The sequence below is a fragment of the Cordyceps militaris genome (genome assembly GCF_000225605.1).
Source record: "Cordyceps militaris CM01 unplaced genomic scaffold CCM_S00002, whole genome shotgun sequence".
In the NCBI taxonomy this organism is placed as follows: Eukaryota; Fungi; Ascomycota; class Sordariomycetes; order Hypocreales; family Cordycipitaceae; genus Cordyceps; species Cordyceps militaris.
In genome coordinates this window covers 2,438,149-2,456,505 of record NW_006271970.1, presented here as the reverse complement: position 1 = coordinate 2,456,505, position 18,357 = coordinate 2,438,149, and the positions used below count along the sequence as shown (strand labels likewise).

The window sequence follows — 18,357 nt, the reverse complement described above, 5'->3', positions numbered from 1 at the left end:
AAGTCGGTCCCTCGGTAACGGCGCTTATACACGGAGAGCAACAAGGGAAAAATCCCCGAAGAAAGGAGAGAAGTGAATGTGGTAGATATTAACAAAATATTGAAGTATAGCCGCCCGATGGAAATGAGTGAATGATAACAGGCAAAGAGAACCGACTCAACCAACTGTGTCTGTCTAGATGATGTCGTTGCCTTGATCCAACGCCAGGCAAAAAAAAAAAAAAGAATGCAATTGGTATTCAACGCCAGAAAAGAAAATGTAAACCGATGCCAGATGCCACGACTTTTTTTCACCACGACCTGTTAAACAGCGCTGCCACCGCCGACCTTTTCATAGCTCGGATGCTCCTCGGCCGACGGCGCGGCGCCTCTTTTCCGCCAAAAGTAGTTGCCAATGTAAAACAGCATGGAGAAGCCAAAGATGGAGCCGCCCATGGCGCCGGCGGCGGCCGTGGCCTTGACGGGCGGGCGAATGGTCGTGATGCCGCTCGCCTGCATGACGGCCTTGCCGGTGTGCATGTCGTAGACGAACGAGGCGCCGAGGACGTCGCCGGCGGCGGACATGGCGGCGGCGCCAATGTAGCGGCGCGCGACGGCGTCGTCGAGCGCAATGTGCGTCTCGAAGCCGGTGCGGTTCGCGTGCGCAATCACGTTTTTGTAGTGGCTGACGGTGTCGGCCGTGTCCGAGGCAAGCTGGTGAAAAAAGGGTTAGTAAATGGGGTGGTAAAATATGAGGCATTCGGGAACTCACAATAGCCCATGCCGCAACTTCGGTAGCGCCGTTCCAGGAGACGTATACCGTCGCGCCCGAAGTGCTCTTGGACGGCGCGTCCACGGCCACGCTCGGCGGCCAGGACGGTGCCCCGTGCCACCGCTGCCGACTCACACGCTCTAAGCGCCCGGCGGCAGCACCGGCAACACCCCGCTGCACGTCCAGCACCGGCTGCCCGGCCTTGTTGTACTCGACAAATGCCGGGTTGTCGCCCCACGCGACCACGGCGTGCCCGTCGCCGAGCAGCTGCACGCCGCCCATGCGGCCCGCGTCGACGCCGCCGCCGCCGTCGTCGGGGTGCCGCCACTCGGCGACCAGCGCGACCGTCCTGGCGGCGTGGTCGAGCCGCAGGCGCAAGCCTCTGGAGTGGCAGGGTCCGCGGCAGTGGTCGGTCGAGCGCACGTGGTTGTCAAAGAGGGTGATTTCGTCGGGCCCCGTCATCCGGACGTCGCGCTGCCAGGCAAAGTCGGTCGCGTTGCCGCCGTCGTAGACGTCGCGGAAGTCGCTGTGCTTGCCGCCGAGTGTCCACAGCACGTGCCCGTCCTGGCCGTCGACCATGGCGAGCATGGAAAAGTGGCTGCTGGAGACGAGGTAGTGTCCATTGTCCGCCTAGAGGGCCATGATGTGTGTGTGAGCATTTTCTGTCAAACGTGGGAAACCAAGGGGTCAGCGTTTCCGTACCTTTTCGACCGAGTCGAGGTGGAAAAAGTCGAATCCGCCCGGGGAGCCGACGCCAAACGCCGCGTCGTACTGGGCAAACGAAGCGTTCAGGTCAAAGTGCTCGCGTGCGCGCCACTCAAAAACGACCTTGTTCGTTGCCGGGTCCATCTCCTGGAAGCCGCTGTCCTGCAGCGGCGCGTCGACCGGCCCTCCCACAGCCGAGCAGTCGGCCGTCACCGTCTCGTACAGCGGCAGCAGGACCGTATTGTCGCGCGTGACGCGCATGGCGGGCATGTCGTCGCGGATCGCCCCCGAGCCCCTGGCCGTCAAGTTGAACTGGAGCGCATATGTGCCGTCGTACATGAGCCAGTGCCCATCCGCGCGACTACTGTTGCCGCCGCGCCGCGGGCCCTCCCAAAACGTGAGATACTGGGTGCCGTTGAGCGTCTGCACCGACGACGCGTACACCTCGTCGTACTGCTGGTCGGCGTAGACGAGACTGAGGTCCTTGCCGCTGAGGATCATCGGCGCCGCCTTGTGCCGCCCGTACGCGCCGCTGAGGAACAGGTATGATGAGTCGTCCGTCTGCGTCTTGTCCCACGTGTTGACCTGCAGCACAGGGGCGATGATGTCGCTCGATCGGAATCGCTGCTGCGGGAGCCCGTTCGTCTCGTTGGCCACGGCTGCGTACGCCGACTTGACGGTATAGATGGGCTGGTCGGCCACGGCGCCCCCCATGGAGAGCAGCGCCGCGGCGGCAGCGACGGCTGTCCGCTTGGATGGCATCCTAGTAGGTATCTAGTATCCGTTTCCGCGCCCACACTCGGTTCGTACCTATAAAGCGAGCGAAGGTACTGTGTCTCTTGAAGAATGGTCGTCTGGCTACACCTTTCGTTAAAGAGAGAACACACCCGTCACCTTTGCAAGGCCGTAATGTCAATGATTTCAGTGTCAGCGCCACCGTTTTGTTTGAATCAAAAAGAAGGGAATGAATGCCAAAGCAGAATGTGCAGGAATCAGAAGACGACACCGACAGCCAACCGAGCCACTGACAGATCCCCGCATGCAGCTACGCCTCATAGTTAGCCAAAGTCCGTCAGGGAAATTGCAATACAGAAACTCCAAATATTGCTTTATCCCGTAGCCTGTACTCCGTATGTGTCGTAATGCTAGTTATCAAAATGACGTCTAGCGCTGTAGGCCCGCTCGCCGCCCAGGCACAAAAGCCAGGGTTCCTGGGCACAATAGGGGCAAAGTCGTATTATTCACTAGCATGTCAGCATGTCACTTCCAGTCATTGTGAAATGTTGAATAATAAAATGCATTTTCGTGGCATGCCTGCTATTCTTCCTCGAATCGAACGACTGCCGCGAAACCATGCTAGTCATGTACTGTTTGTCTGTCACAATGCTGCATTGTATACTTCGTACATAGCCCGCATGCTGGCGCGACCAAGGCCATCAATCCGACGGATCCGAATTAATATTCGCCATTCTTTTGACAGTGAGGGGCGGTTCCAAGATTTCTTTGTGTAATTTATTAGGTGCTATTATCATTACTAGCTAGGTACGGAGTATATGGCAAATGCAATAGAACAAGAGTAGTGATATTGGCCACGAGAGCTTTTTATAACAAATGGCAGTTCTCGCTCGGTTTCACTAGTTACGAGATTTAGCCATCAATTCATATGGTCAAACGTCTGTTGAAGAGGTCGACAACAAGAGGTCCGGCCGACACAAGACACAGCATACCCTGTCGGACTAGAACAGTCTAATTTCAAGGTCCACCATCAGGGCGCGGAATCTTTGTAATGAGACACAGAACAGGGGGACATTGCCATCTCCATCTACTCTTCAGACAAGCGGTGAGGCGTAGCAGCCGTCAAGCGTCATCAAGCTGTTGATGCAACTGCCTTCACTCTCACAACGTATTGCATATGTCTGATCAAATTGATAACTTCAGTTCAACATTACATGCCCAACAGTACACGTCCAACAGTACACGTCCGATTATTCCTCCACATACACAGACAACACCCACTCACTGCACTAGATGGGCTCATCGCGCGGCTCAATCAAAACCTCATTGACTGCCACATGAGGCGGCTGGCAAACGGCGTACACGATGGACGACGCGACATCGCTCGGGTCGAGCACCTTGGCGCCCGTCGGTTCTCCGAATTTCTTCAGCGCCTCCTTGTCCGTCGACATGCCCAGAAGCTCCGTCTCCGTGTTGCCCGGCTGGATCGATGTCACGCGCAGGCCAGTGCCCGCAGTCTCCAGTCGCAGGCTTTGCAGAGTCGCTTCCACAAAAAACTTGCTGGCCGAGTAGACACCCAGACCAGGGAACACCTTGCGCCCGGCGTCCGACGAGATGGCGACAATGTGCCCGCCGCCACGCTGCAGCATGCCGGGCACCGTGTTGGACAAGCAATGCAGGAGACCCTTGCAGTTGACGTCGACGGTGCGCTCCCACTCGTCCGTTTGCACATTGGCCATCATGGTAAAGTACATGACGCCGGCGCAGCTGACGAGAATGTCAATGGCACCCAGCTTCTCCTCCACAGTCTTCATCAAACATTCCACGTCTTCCTTCTCGGTAACATCCGTTTTCTGGGTGACAACCTTTCCTCCGTGAACCAGAACCTTCTTCTTGATCACTTCCAGCGCATCAAGACGACGCGCGGCAAGGGCCACATGCGCACCCTCCTTGGCGAGACCAGCAGCGACTGCTGCCCCAATACCAGACGAAGCACCCGTCACAACAGCGACCTTGCCGGCAAGGCGGCCCTTTGTTTTCAAGCTGACACCATTCACGCCATTGGTACCGTTGGTGTTCTGCCGCGGCGGGCGAGGCAGCCAACCGCGGGCGTAGAAGTGCTTGGCATAAGTGTTCCAGAGAGCGGCATCGATTTTCGGCCGCTTCATACCGTACAAGTCAAGCGCTTCTTGTGTCTTATCATCCTTGAGTACCATCACACACTGCAGTGCTTCGACCGTCGGCATACCACCTCGGAGAATGTCGACAGTAAAGGGCTCGTCTCCCTTGTTGGAGCTGCGCTTTTCCTGCCACATGGCAACCCAGTCATTCCACGCGAGCTTCTTGGTGTCATATCCGAGCTCATGCAGACATTCAAATATCTTGGCTGCTGTAGGGGGCTTGGAATCGCCAACGTGATACACAATTTGATCGGGGTCGTTGTGGTTTGCAAGGGTCGTAATGGCGTCACTGACAAAGTCAACTGGCGTCATTTCTGCGAACCAACCGTCCACGTCAGGAACGTGACCCAGGTGTAGTGACTCAACGATAAGAGCGTTCAGCAGATCGTAGGTATTCGTGGCGCCGGTAGTCGAGTGTCCACTGATGGTGCCTGGACGATAAACCTTGACCGGCACGCCGCGGCGTCCCGCCTCGTGCACGAGCTTTTCTGCAACCCACTTGGTTTGACCATAGCCATCCAGAAGGTCTGTAGCGACGGCATCAATGTCAATCATTGTGTCCTCGGACCATCCCTCGACGGAAGGCGGGAGAACACCGTTGGTGGAGATGTGATGAAGAGTGGCTCCGTGTCGGGAAGCAAGGCGCACAATCTCTCTTGTGCCGCCGACATTGGCATTACGCAGGGCAGCGTATGGGTAAACAAGATTGACGGTCGCGGCCGCATGAATAATAACTTGCGCGCGAGATGCAAGGTCGTCAAACATCTCAGGCGACAAACCCAAGCGCTTTCGCGCTAGGTTGCCGGGGAAGATGTCAATCCTGTCAAGCATAGAGTCTTCCCAAATGCCGAGATCAATCAAGTTCTTGCGGACACGCGCAATACCCGCCGGTCTACAGTCATCCTTGGGTTCTGTGAAACGCACAAGACAGATGATATTAGCTTTAGTGTTCTCAAGCAACGACTTGAGCAAAAATGCACCAAGATAGCCAGTGGAACCTGTCAGTAGCACAGTCTCTGCATCTCGAAGTCTGCACATCTTGGAGCCCGCGGGAGCTTGAATATCGTCAGGCAGGATGCAATCCGCAGCCAGGACAGCTGGTAGATCGGCCTGCACGGCCGCTGTGTGACCATCGCGGGCAGCCTTGACGGCTGCGAGATGACCCTCCAGCGTCGGGGTACCAGCAAGGGGACCCAGAGGTACGGGGAAGCCAAAGGCCTTGGAAAGGCGGTTAGCCAAGTCGGCGAGAATAAGAGAATGGCCACCGAGATCAAAAAAATCGAGCTTGGGATCAATGGCGGCTGACGGCATGCCGAGCGCAGCTGCCCAAATTTGCACAATTGTTTCCATCTTGACCCGGATATTGGTTTCCGGCTTCTTCTGGCGCGGCGGCGTCTTTGGTGAAGGGGGTGGTGGCAGCGCTTTCAGGTCAGTTTTGCCTGAGACCCCGTGGGTCGGTAATTCGACCAGCTCAACCCACAGAGGCGGGATCATGTAGTGCGCCAAATGGTCCGTGAGCGCACGTCGTGCCACAGGGCTGTATCCTGAATCGTCGATGACGACAATGGTGCGTCCGGCAATATCTTTAGTTTCCGGTACGAAATAGGCGACGAGCTGGCGCTGCAGGCCTTCGCCAGTCGCAACGACAGCACAGTCACGAACTGCTAGGTGCTTAACGATGCTGGTCTCAACAGCGGCTGGCTGTACAGTGTATCCTCGCGTCTTGATCATGCCACCGACACGACCAGTGATTTCCAGCAGGCCAGACGGCAAAATACGAGCAATATCGCCGGTACGGTACATGCGTGCATTGGGATTGTGCTCAAAAGGATCTTGCTGGAAGGCTTTCTGTGTGGTTTCCGGCAGGTTGAGGTATCCGCGGGCAAGCATGTCGCCACCAACGTAAAGTTCGCCGCTGACGCCCGGAGCGACTCGGTTGCCGGCCTCATCGAGAATGTAGGTGTGCTCGGGATCGGTGGGAGGACCGACGGGGCACACACGCGCTTCGTAGTCGATAAATGTTTTGATATCGCCAACGGCAGCTTCATGGGTTTCGCTCGCACTGTATACGTTGAGGAGTCGAACATTCGGCATCGCCGCAAATGCGCGCCTGCAAAGGTCGGTCGTGACGACCTCACCATTGAGCCAGAGAGACTTGAGGTGGGGTACTTTTTTACCCAGATTCTCGTGGCGCGAGAGTACTGTGGCGAGGAGGGTGGGGGTCATGAGGGTATCAGTAATTTTGCGGGAAGAAAGAAGCTCAACAAGAGCAATTGGGTCGTAGCTAGCGCTATCCGGGATCGCGACGGTGGTGGCACCACGGAGCAGCGGACGCAGCATTTCCCAGACGAAGAAGACATTGCAGGCGACGCGGTCGCCAGGCTGCAAGTCGGAAAGACCAAATCTCGCATTGTACGAGGTAATGGCGGCTCGGTGCGGGTTAGCGATACCTTTGGGTTTGCCTGTAGTTCCAGAAGAGTATGACACAAACGCCAGGCGGTCGAGATCGTCGTCCTCTGGGAGCGGTCGCTTCGCGTCGATATTTGGAATTTCGGGGAAGCCATTGGTGGCACCCTCGGGTTGGTCGATAACAATGACGGGAATGTCGGACTTGATTTGGCCAGCATGGGCTTTTTGTGTTATAATGAGGGTCGGTTGGGCATCGTCAACGACGTCGCGAAGCAGAGCAGAGGGGTATGCAAGCTCCAAGACCAGAAACGCGCCGCCAGCTCGGAGTGCGGCAAGCGAGGCAATGACATTATCGGCGCAGCGGCCCATGAGCACGCCAACGAGGCTATCGCGGCCAATGCCGTAGTTGCGCAGGCGGTCTGCGAGTGCCCATGTCTCGCTGTCGAGCTGGGCGTATGTAAGGGTGCGGTTCTCGTCTTCGAGAGCAATGGCGTCAGGCGTGGACTGCGCCTGAAGCTCGAAGAGCGCAGCCAGGTCCTTATTCGTATCGATATAAGACATGGTTGCGGGAGTGTGCTTGTCAGGGGAACAGGTTGTTGAGCCAGAGCGTGTGGTGGAGGGAGAGGATCAGGTCCTCTTTACGTCGCCGCGTTCCTCAGCAATGACACTACAGAAGAACCAAAAAAACAAGCGGGAAAGATCCGAGAAACGATCAAATTGTGCTCGAGACCGGTATACGGGCTGGGCAACTGGAAGAGAGAAGCAAGAAAATGTGTGTTAGCTTGTTGATGTCGGTGTAGCAACGAGGTTTAGTGTGCGATTTCGGGCAAGTCGTCACGCGACCGGACAAGGGAGAGCGGCCAGACAAGAGCACCACCGTGCAAGGCGGCGAGGGGTAGGACGGGTAGACATACCAGACAGGACGGGAGAGGCTTGTTGATGCACACACAAGTGATTGTTTTGGAAGCTGCACGCGGATTCCTGATGTTTTAAGCCACGGATTGCGCGACCATGGCAGAGGAAAAATGACCTGTACGGAGATTTGGGTTCGTCGGCGGATGGGTCTGTGGAGTGTTGGCTGAAAATCACATGCAATGGGCAGCCCTTGATTTGTTCAACAAAAAACAAGATCCTGGTGCTGCTTGGGTTGAGGACCAGGATTGGCACCACACAGGACAACTCTTGCGGCACGCTTCATCGGCGCCCAATGGACGTGCAACGACGTGCAAACGGTTGTCTCATTGTCTCATCGTCGTGCCCCGCGTCCGGCTGAGTCTCGACGCCGGAATGTCGTCCCCGCGCATCCTTCCCATCTCGGGTCGTCGCCCATCCATCAATCGGAACAGAGTTGTGCACAGAGTCGCTTGATTGGCCCCCAACACAGTCGCCCAATTGCGACAGCCCGTCCGCCTCGACTGCGCCCCTCCGATCTTCCGATCATAAATGCGATAACACGGACTGTTTGTTGTCTCTGACCGGGGACGGGAAGCCGTCGAGATCGTTCCCGTACGGCGCACGCGACAAGCTTTCTAGAATGAACCAGTTAGCAAGTCATCCTGTACGACATAATTCATCTCGTGTTCCCTCAAAATCCACGCCGCTGGGTTACCTGCATTCGTCCGTATTCCTTGCCGCAAGGCGTTCCTTTGTCCCTACCTCCATGTGATGCGCCATGCCACCTCGGGCCTAATTTTTTTTCTCTCAGAAGAAACAGTCTGCTTCGAACCACAATTTGGCCTTAGCAAGATCCGCATTGCAAGTGGTTGCTGGGCTGTCTCTGGCATGTGGGATGCAGGATCGTGGCAGGTCTCGAAGCGGACGTTTGTCACTTCCGTTTGTGCCAGCTGAGACCATCAAGACAAGACCGCGAACGCCACCACTACGATACGCTTATCAAGGAAAAGGGTGCGATGAGAAATATAAGAGAGAATAAATATAATTAGAGGCTATGTTGATGATAATAAAATAATGATTTTAGGTATAAAAAGCACTCTACTGCGATCGACCCTTGACCAAGTCGACCTCACTCAATGGCACCACCTTGGTGCGGTATACCAGCTTATGCACGACGTAACACACCACAAAGATGAGCAGGCTGACATATGCAGCGAAAAAATTGCTCGTGTTCCACTTCATGAATACCGTGAAACCACTGGTGATAATGATCAACACGTTGAAGAAAAGACCAAACCACGAGAGGTATGGCTGAAATGGCGCAACATATGGCAGGGAGTTGCGGTCAATGTTCTGCGCCTTGAGGGCCTGCATGAATCGAATATGGCAGTAATTGATGAGTGCCCAAGTGATGAAGCCTGCGACCGAGGTGATGTTGAGCAACCAGGTAAAGACAGTGGTGCCATTCTGGCTTAGGTTGAGAAAGCCAAGGAAACCGAACAGACTGCAGAATGCGACGGAATAATATGGTGTTCCCCAGTTATTGGTGCGTTTGAAGAACTTGGGCGCATGGCCATCTTCGGCAAGGCCGATGAGAATACGACTGCTCGAGTAGAGGTCCGAGTTGGCGGCGGACAGTACGGCAGTTAGCAGGACAGCATTTATGATGTCAGGCAAAACTCGCACACCGGCGCGTATGGCAACCAGGACCAGCGGTGAGGCACTAGCATCCGTCCTGTCGCTAGACAGTCTCTCATCATTGTATGGGACGTTGAGACCGACAAAGAAGACAGTGGAGATGAAGAGGCCGAAGATGCCCCAAAATGTCCATCGAATGGCGGAGGGAATCGTCTTGCGGGGGTTGGCGGTCTCGCCAGCGCCGACAGCAACCAGCTCTGTGCCCTGGAAACTGAAGCCTGCAGTGATGAGGGTGGCCCAAAAAGCCACAAACTGGCCGGGGCTACCAGTGACAGTGTACTCGGCAAAAGCACCCGGCTCGCGCCAGTACTGGAAGCCGATATACCCCTCCTTGCCAACTCCAGCGTTGACGCAGATGGAGAAGATAACAAAGCCGACGACGGTGACGACTTTGATACTGGACAGGTACATTTCGAATTCTCCGAACCATCGGATTGGCAAGAAGTTGGCAGCGGTGAAGATGAACCAAAAGACGCCGATCCAAATGGCAATGCTGAGAGTCGCACTCCAGTACTGGATAATCAGGCCAGCGGCCGTCAGTTCCAAGCCAAAGGTGATGGCCCAGCTGAAGGCGTAAATCCAGCCCATGGAGAAGCCGAGAGAGGGATCAACAAAACGGCCAGCGTATACGGTGAAGCTACCGGCAACGGGGAGGAACGTGGCGATTTCACCAAGAGCGACCATGACAGAGTAGACGATGGCACCGACGAAAACGAAGGCAATGAGCAGCGAGCCGGGACCAGCATGTGCCAGGCTTGCACCGATACCAAGGAAAAGGCCTGTTCCCAGGGCAGCGCCGATGGCAATAAATTGGAGATGACGACCATGAAGGTCACGGCTTAAACCCTCGCCTGTCGAGCCCGTTTCGATATCGGGGGCGGCGGCGGTGGCGTCGACGAGGCCGGACTTTTCATTACTATGACCGTTGGGGTGCTTCTTTTCGTTGCTGCCGCGTGGAGAAGGTTCGGAAGAGGAGGCAACATTGCCTGTGGTGACGGATGGCTGGTTTTTAACCATTTCCGAATCGAGCAATGATGATAGTAGTGATGGTAGTGATGGTCGTGATGAAGGATGAAAGATGAAAGCGATGAAGGGTGCTCCTAAATACCGAACAACAAAGGATGACAAGGAAAGGAAGGGAAAGGGCAATAGGAAAAGGAGCGGGCGAGAGTGGAAGGCACGCGGGTTTGTTCTATCTAGGTATTCATCAGGTCAGGAAAATTCCCCGTGGTTGCAGTAGGCAGGAAGCTGGCACACACACACCTTGGAGTGCAGTATTGCTCCGCGATGGTCCGAGTGGAGAGAAGGTCTGGAAGCAAAGCGGATGGAGGAGGTCGCAGGGGTTTTTTCTTTGGTTTCTTTTGCGGTGCGAGGAAGTTGACGAGTAATTATGTTGCTGGCGGGAGAAGGAGTTTTATTATGGCCATTATGGCCTCCACTTGGCGATAAGAAATACTTGTGAGGGAAGCCCACAGTCGCAAAAAAAAAAAANAAAAAAAAAAAAAAAAAGAAAAAGTTGCAGGCGTCATGGCCCAACTAGCAGAAAGTCTACCTACAATGTGTTTATTTTTTCGCTCATTGTTGCGGACAGGATGGCCACTACCTACAAGTACGCTTCCAGTCGCCGAGGTGAGACACGCATTTTTCCGCCGTGTCGGGCGTGCCGCGGCGCATTCTTTATTCTTTATTCTTTATTCTTCGGGTGGCGGCGACTTGTGGCCGGACGCGGTCAGCCACCAAAACCAAAACCCGACCACACCTCGACTCGGCCCATCTTCACATCACGAACGATGAGAGAAAAAAGCCAACACACATCTACAACGCCTACAACACCTACACGAAGCCTGTCTGTCAACCCTTTTCGTCATGTCCCTTTTCGAAGAAATCAATTGAACGGAAACAGATTGCTTCAAACGAGGGGACTTGTGCAGGCTAACCCGCAAAACTTGTGGGGGTTGGGTAACTACCTACTTGCCTACCTACCCCTAGTACCTAATAACTAACTATCATGGGCAGAAAAATCTTGCTTCGCTCGTCATCTCCCCACTGGAAGCAAGAGTCATGCATGGACCGTGGACCCCTTGGCCTTGTCAGTGAGGCGTTGGGTGCTACTGTTACATCTGTTCCGTGCGCAAACTGCGCTCTCAGCCAAGAAGTTCTAGCAGCCTTCCTGTTGCAGGTTGGATGGAGGGTGACGTGACACGGCGGTCGATGCTTTGCATTTGGCTGATATAACTAAGTAGTGACGGTTGACTATCACAAGGGTCTTGCAGCAAAGTCGCTGATGAAGCTCGCGCTATCTCGTCGTCGCACCGCGCCATTTCTGCAGGTGCTCCCGGACCCTGGGTGGCTGGACGAGCCATCAATCATCAATCGTGTCCATCATAGTTTTGTGCTACCCAACTATCGACTCGGTCTCGCCGCTTTGTATCCGGATAGCCTCCTAGTTATCTGTCCCGCGGGTGGCGGGTGGCGGCCCTGCTAACCGTCTGCTAACAAGGGCCAAGCCACGCGCCGCCAGCGAGCCGGCTTGGGATTCGACAGTCCATTCAGCCATGGCTTGCATAATGACCAATCGGCTCAGTGGCGCGCGCCCAACAAGGGAAATTTTTTTCTTTTCTCCTGGTCTGAAGAAAAAGTCTGCGCCCAGATCGGCCACATTTCAGACAGGCGAGGGAAAACCCCAAGAAAAAAAGAAGAGGCTCCAGGGCAAACGGCCACACATGCAACAAGCGTGGGGAAACGCGGTGGCCCGCACACACTGACCTACCAGTAATACAGCATACAGGTACTAAATAACAATTATTCCTTCAAGCTTCTATAATAGTCCATGTCTCGGCGATACGCACAACTGTCGGCCACTCGGGAATACGGCTACTGAGGCCAGGATGGCTGCCCTGCAACACTGTCGTTGGTGGGCCTCTTTTACCTTTTACCCCATCCTTATTCGGTTGTAATACGAGGCGACGGGCCAAGGTCGGGCCCCGAGTCGCCTGAAATTCATGACGGGGCAGTGAAAACCTATAATAAAGCGGCCTAGTTATGGGATCGCTGCGCAATGTTCCAAAGGGCGCGGTTAGCGGAACCTGCGGCCATGAAGCAAGACAGATGGCGCCGACGCGGACCGCGACAAACAGTCAGCCATGATGCGCTGATGCGGGCAACAGATCCATTCCGCTAATGCAACATGTGTTTTGTTTCAGTTCAAGTCCGGCAATCAATCACCATCCTAGAACAATAAGCTCACAAAATACCTTGAAACCTGGGGTCCCCTCTCAATGCTTATCAAGGTCCCCCCATGGGGAAAGAGGCAACATCCTGGCCACGCGGCACTGATGCCCCGCGCAACTACTGCACACGGCGCCACTTCAAGGCCTTCGAAATCCATCTCCTCTTTTTCCACGCCCTACATGTTCCATGGCCTCGACTTCATTCCCCTAAAAGCAACTCGTGCCAGCCTCGAACCCCGAAGAGCAGCTGTTGGCGACCGCCACCATGTTGCTCCTGGTCTATGCTGTTGTCGCCTCAGCCCGATGTCGGGCAGCTCCGCCGGAGTAGTCGATGTTGTCGGAGTAGCGATTACCAGGTATTTGAGCCATTTCCAGTTCTGGATGAACAGAACGGGATGAAAAACATGCTTCTAGACTTGGGGATTTTATGAATGAATCCGGCCTCGAACCCATGCCAAGGAAACACCTACATCGCTGCTTCTCCGACTATGTTGTCGATTGAACGTCGACGCGTCGTATATTTTTGAAGCAAAAAAACGAAATGGTTTTGCCGGGCAAAGATAGCCGAGGACGCTTTTGGCAGGATCCAGTATTCGATAAAAGCTTCTCATTGAAGTTTTGCTTCATCAAATCAAACGATAGCGCTGTTGCCGGTGTGCACATGTGGCATCCACCCGGTCGGTTTTTCGAACAAAGCGAAAAGTGATACAAGACAGTCACTGTATACTTGACTCCCAAGTCCAAAAAGGTACATACAACACACTGTTTATTTACTGCTAGACTCTAACAAAAGAAAAAGGAATCTAGCGAATATGAAGACGCACAGAGGCGTAGAATATGTGACCAGCACTACTTATCCTCGGACCAGGGTAAGACCGTAGGTCTGGAGAATTCGGTTAACAGGCTGGAAGTAGGTCGTGCCACCACGGGTGCAGTCTCCATTGCCTCCAGAGGTGACGCCCTGAGCCTGAGCACCGGAGTAGAAAGAACCACCCGAATCACCCTGCTGGGCGCAGACGTTGGTCTGCGTGACGCCAGTGACGGATCCCTCGGCGTAGTTGACGGTGGCGCCCTTGGCTCGGATGGTGCCGCAGTGGACCTGCGTGGTCGAGCCGGAGCGGCAGACGCTGGCTCCGACGGCAGCCTCAGTGCTGCCTGAGACGGGTAAGTTGCCCTGCCCGTAGCCGTTGATAGCGCCTCGGAGGACGGTGCCACTCACCGTGCGGACAAAGGCCATGTCGGCGCCGGGAAAGTTGGAGCCGGCAAAGGTGCCCAGCGGCTGGCCGCCGCTGCTGGTGGCCGACGAGCCGACGGTGCCGCAGTGGCCGGCGGTGACGAAGCCCGTCGTCACGGAGAAGCCGACGGAGCACCGAAACTGGTTGTTGATATAGTAGGCGTCACCGCCCTGCACCGTGGCCATGATCGTGGGCATCTCGTCGACGGTGCGGATCTCAAACTCAGCCGCGGTGAGGCCAACCTGCGCGGCCAGCTCCTCGGCGTGCGCCCGGCTGTCGGCGAGCACCTCAAGCACGAGCTTGTTGGAAGCCTCGTCGACGAAGAAGGACGCGATGCCCTCGGCCGACGCCGACCGCTTCTTGGTCTCGTCGGTGAAGAACTTGTCGAGGTTGGCCTTGGCCTCCTCGAGCTTGGACAGGCTGTTGGCCATGACGACGGGCGTGGCGCCGGCGGCCGTCACCTGCCCGGCCAGCGCCTCGTCGGTGATGCCAATCTGCAGGCCAGCCTCGCCGTCGATCCACGCGCCGGCAAAGGACTCGCCGGCGGAGGTGCGGACCTGCTCAATTACCTCGGCGGCCTGGAGGTCGCGGGCGACGCGCGCCGTGGCCTGCTCAGCGTCGAGACCCAGGTCGCGCTTCATGGCCTCGAGGATCTTGGGGTGCAGCTCGCCGGATGGGGTCGGCACACCATAGGCGGCGGGGAGGACGACGGCCAGGAAGGCAAGGAATTTGGTCAGTTCCATATTGAAGGAAGTGAGAACAAGTGAGTGAGTAAGGGTCTTGATGGAAGCTTGTGCTGGAAGTGATTTGAGTCTGGAATGAGAACGTCAACTGTTCAGACCGCGACGTGGTTTATATACTCAACTTGAAGCATCCAGTTTCTCGGCCTGCGGTTAGCATCGCAGGTTGATTTGGCATGGCAGAGTATATCGTATGAATTCGAACGTCACATCTGAGACGAATTATTGGCATTATTCACTTGTATATTAAGAATGGTGGCTCGACTGCCTAATCGGTCCATCTCGTCCGAGAGTCGTTGCAACACATTCTGACTTGGCGTGTGAGCATAATATATGAGCCATCGGTTACCGACATGTCCTTCCTAATCTGCTCTAATTTAGCCCATGAGCACCTATCGGATTCTTCCACATTAACAGAACAGTCATCATCACGAGGCAAAAAGGGTGACAATATGGACCAGCCATCTCACGCGGAAAGCAATTCCCAAAGTTGTCTCGTTCTCTTCACCCTGTAGTCTTTCTTTGCCATTTTGCTCATCACAGTCATCTTCTCATCAACCGCGTTCACCAACTCACTCCGTCGACTGGTCTGCTTGGCACTGGCACATCCACCCCCGCAATTGATATATAGTAGTAGGTCCCCGCAATATAGTGTCGTCTGTATCCTTAAAACCGACGTAGATGGCTATTTTTGCAATGGCACATGCCCCATGGGGAAGGAGAAAACCAAAGGCGGGCGCGAGTTTCATGTGGCCAGCTCTATAATTAGCATGTTATTGGCCCCCAAGACATGGCTTGACAGCCCGTGTCCAGATCCCACCCATGTGATTTCTCTGACACCGAGTCCGGCCAAGACAATTAGTTTGTGACGGGTTGTCTATTCGAAATCTTTTCGTACGTTTTCCGATTATTCATTGAACGGAGCGAACAGATCAGGAAGGTAACTCGTCCGGTGTCTGCATAAGAGGGACACGTGTCTGAGAAAAGCAAAGTAGCCTTTACTCAAATTAGGAATGAGGATTTCCTTAATATCTTATAGTCGATCTTGGCATGTTACCTTAAATATTACTGTAACCTTACTTGCCTTTTGGGGACACACGGACATATTGCGATCATTCAGCTCCGAGGACTGCAGCATTTCTGTAAGCGTCCTTACCCAGTGGTCAACTGAGAAAGTTCCTTTCGAGTAGATTCAGTCGGTATCTGAAATCTTATTGCTTCTTTTGAGATCTTTGCTCCGAACTGCTCAGGAGTACTTTCTGGAATCTACGCGCCGAGAAGGAAAACCCCAAGTAACAATCTGGCCGTGATACCACCACACGGCGGCTAGACTGTGAAGGATGTAGTCTGTACATCATCATGGCTAGGAAATTCTTGTTTTCAAGCATAAGCGGATCATTTTCTGCATCAATTGAGTTAAACACCAATGGCAGCCTCAACTGATAAGTTGCATACCAAAGATCGAGGCGCTGCGCTACCCGGCACCGCCGACTTCGACTTCGCCACCAACTCCGCAAGAGCGACTAGTCCTTCTTCTGTATATTTATGTGTTTCTCGATTCCATCAAGTTCGGGGTTTATGCATCAAGACTCTTGAGCTAAGCTTTCGTCAGTTGTACAGTTCAGCAAGGTCAGCGCCGGAGTGGCCCTGAACCAACGTGGTATTTCAACAGCTACGAGGTCCGCAACAGAACAGAAGAGCATTTTAGAGACAATGAGAACTATTTATCACGTATTTGTATGGGCCCTTGTTGGAATTTTCAACGGCCAGGTAGTAGAAAATATTGGTTCTGGGCGTCATATCTTGCCAGCGTTTCAGTGTAGAAATCTATTCGGCGAAAAAAACTCCGACTCGCTTCATTTGGCTTACAGCCTCCTAGGATGAGCACCTACTGTTGTCACTCCCCTTTCCTACAATGGTAAGCAAAGACTGCATACATCTCGTTCCATCTCCGGATGTGCCACCCGAGCCGGGCGGGCACATTCAATAATTGCGTGCTGCATTGGGAAGCTCCACCGTTGTGGCTGATGCAGCTTTGAGCTATGAGCACATAAAACTGTCTTGTATAACCCATGCGGAGGCCTGAATGTATAAATTGAATATAATCATCGGTACTATCAGATATCGGTGTGGGGGGGGATGCCGACTTGCTCGGTCCTGCACTTGCCTCGGGTGCCTAATACCTAATACTGCGCAACTACTCTGAGTACTGCTGGCTATATGAAATGGCCGATTTCATTGCCGATTTAAAAACTCTGAATCTACTATTGAAACATTTTCAGGGCGCCTTCAGCGAGAACTCAGCATGGCGTGCTGCAGCCAGAGTCATCCCGCATCAAGCACGGCATGCACAAGTCTTGACGTACTGCAGCAAGGGATAAGGCAAGACACTTCGGTCAGACATGCACCAAGTGAGATTGTCTTTCTCGTGGTCTGGTGCGGTGAGTGTCTGTATCGTGGCTGGCCTACTGGTGGTGTAAGTGACACACCTCATGACGGGCACGCATTCCAGTTCTCAACCAGCCACCAACCAGACACCAGCTCTTTGGCATGGAGCGACCAGGCCTCAGATATGTGACGAGCCGGGGATAAAAGTACAATCGACCAAATAGAGGACGCCCCCCCGAAGCCGCGCGCGAGACTGGGAAATAAATCCTCAAGCTGCATGCTGGTAGTTGCCACTCAGAGAGTTGACCACAGCGCGAGCTACCAGCATATGAGCCATGAGTCAATCATCTTCAGCGGCCTCATCCCCCACAGTCTGCAGCACCAAAATGGGCGCATACCCCCCCGTTCGAGTGGCGACACACCATTATTATGCCTCATGTGATAGCACGCTGGCCGGCAGCCTTCCCCCCAGCCCGCGAAATCAGCCGCCTCCCTACGGAGATGACGCCTTGCCCTCGCCGCCACAGTACCACGATGACACCTTTGAGCGAGAAAAAAGGCACGGAGACCCCCTTCCAAGGAGAACTGTTATCATACGCCTTTGTACATCAATTTTTATTGCTTTTATTGTCTGCCTTGTTGTCGCCGCTGTCGTCGGCCGGATACATGATTTGCAGCTGAGGAAGAAGCAAGATGCCCAGGCAAATGCCGCCCACAGGTACGTCTTGAACATCTGTCTCGATGGTGTATTTTATCATTTTTGCTCACAAGTCATTCACCAGCGTCAACGGCACACGCTACACTGTGATGATGCAGGGAACGAGTACGCGGAGCACGACTACGGCCCCAGCGACCACCATGGGCGCAAATTACACAACGTCAGCTCACGCCAGTATTGCGAGACCAACTGGTACAACTGTTGCTACATACAGTTGCCCATACGTCACGAATTATGCCCGTGCATCGCGTGGCTCGAACAATACCGCTTCGAGCGAGTCCGTGTGTGGCCTGACAGTACCGTTCAACAAGGTGCAGAATCAAACAGACGAAGAGCACATTTTGCGGGTATCGCTGTATGCTCTTAAAGACTGTGTGATTGCCAGAACTTCTTATACAATCCTGGGCAGGAAGTCGGCGTATCGCTGTGCCCTATCGTGCAGTGAGGATGGCGGGCCAGACGTTGATGGATTACAAGACGGATGGAAATGGGCATGTGATTGAGCCTCGTGCAAGTAATTCCTGTACTCTAGTGCAAAATAAATGCACAAATATGAATATATTTTTTAATACCCTATACTACTATTTCATATCAATTATATGAGTAAAATTGCGTCAAAAGCACTCGTCTCTCGACCGGCCAGTGGAGTCTTTTTACCCCGCCGTGATCCGAAGG

The 18,357-nt window shown here is 54.3% G+C and overlaps 6 protein-coding genes across 6 annotated transcripts; 2 read left to right on the top strand and 4 right to left on the bottom strand.

Moving 5' to 3' along the window:
- Window positions 1-302: 302 nt before the first annotated feature.
- On the bottom strand, window positions 303-2,217 carry CCM_02692 (uncharacterized protein; the record flags this gene model as incomplete). Its single annotated transcript, XM_006667844.1, has 3 exons — window positions 303-692; window positions 751-1,380; window positions 1,453-2,217. The coding sequence occupies 3 exons, from the start codon at window positions 2,215-2,217 to the stop codon at window positions 303-305; spliced, it is 1,785 nt and encodes a 594-aa protein (XP_006667907.1).
- A 1,262-nt stretch (window positions 2,218-3,479) lies between these two features.
- CCM_02691 (NRPS-like enzyme, putative) lies at window positions 3,480-7,340 on the bottom strand (the record flags this gene model as incomplete). The annotated part of the gene is made up of 1 exon (XM_006667843.1): window positions 3,480-7,340. The coding sequence occupies one exon, from the start codon at window positions 7,338-7,340 to the stop codon at window positions 3,480-3,482; it is 3,861 nt and encodes a 1,286-aa protein (XP_006667906.1).
- Window positions 7,341-7,440: 100 nt separating this feature from the next.
- Window positions 7,441-7,678, top strand: CCM_02690 (uncharacterized protein; the record flags this gene model as incomplete). The annotated part of the gene is made up of 2 exons (XM_006667842.1): window positions 7,441-7,551; window positions 7,580-7,678. 2 exons carry the CDS (start codon window positions 7,441-7,443, stop codon window positions 7,676-7,678), a joined length of 210 nt encoding a protein of 69 aa, XP_006667905.1.
- Window positions 7,679-7,868: 190 nt separating this feature from the next.
- CCM_02689 (uncharacterized protein) lies at window positions 7,869-8,627 on the top strand (the record flags this gene model as incomplete). Its single annotated transcript, XM_006667841.1, has 3 exons — window positions 7,869-8,097; window positions 8,126-8,383; window positions 8,494-8,627. The coding sequence occupies 3 exons, from the start codon at window positions 7,869-7,871 to the stop codon at window positions 8,625-8,627; spliced, it is 621 nt and encodes a 206-aa protein (XP_006667904.1).
- A 144-nt stretch (window positions 8,628-8,771) lies between these two features.
- CCM_02688 (arginine transporter, putative) lies at window positions 8,772-10,388 on the bottom strand (the record flags this gene model as incomplete). Its single annotated transcript, XM_006667840.1, has 1 exon — window positions 8,772-10,388. The coding sequence occupies one exon, from the start codon at window positions 10,386-10,388 to the stop codon at window positions 8,772-8,774; it is 1,617 nt and encodes a 538-aa protein (XP_006667903.1).
- Window positions 10,389-13,454: 3,066 nt separating this feature from the next.
- On the bottom strand, window positions 13,455-14,579 carry CCM_02687 (peptidase alpha-lytic pro domain protein; the record flags this gene model as incomplete). Its single annotated transcript, XM_006667839.1, has 1 exon — window positions 13,455-14,579. The coding sequence occupies one exon, from the start codon at window positions 14,577-14,579 to the stop codon at window positions 13,455-13,457; it is 1,125 nt and encodes a 374-aa protein (XP_006667902.1).
- Between the last annotated feature and the right edge of the window lie 3,778 nt (window positions 14,580-18,357).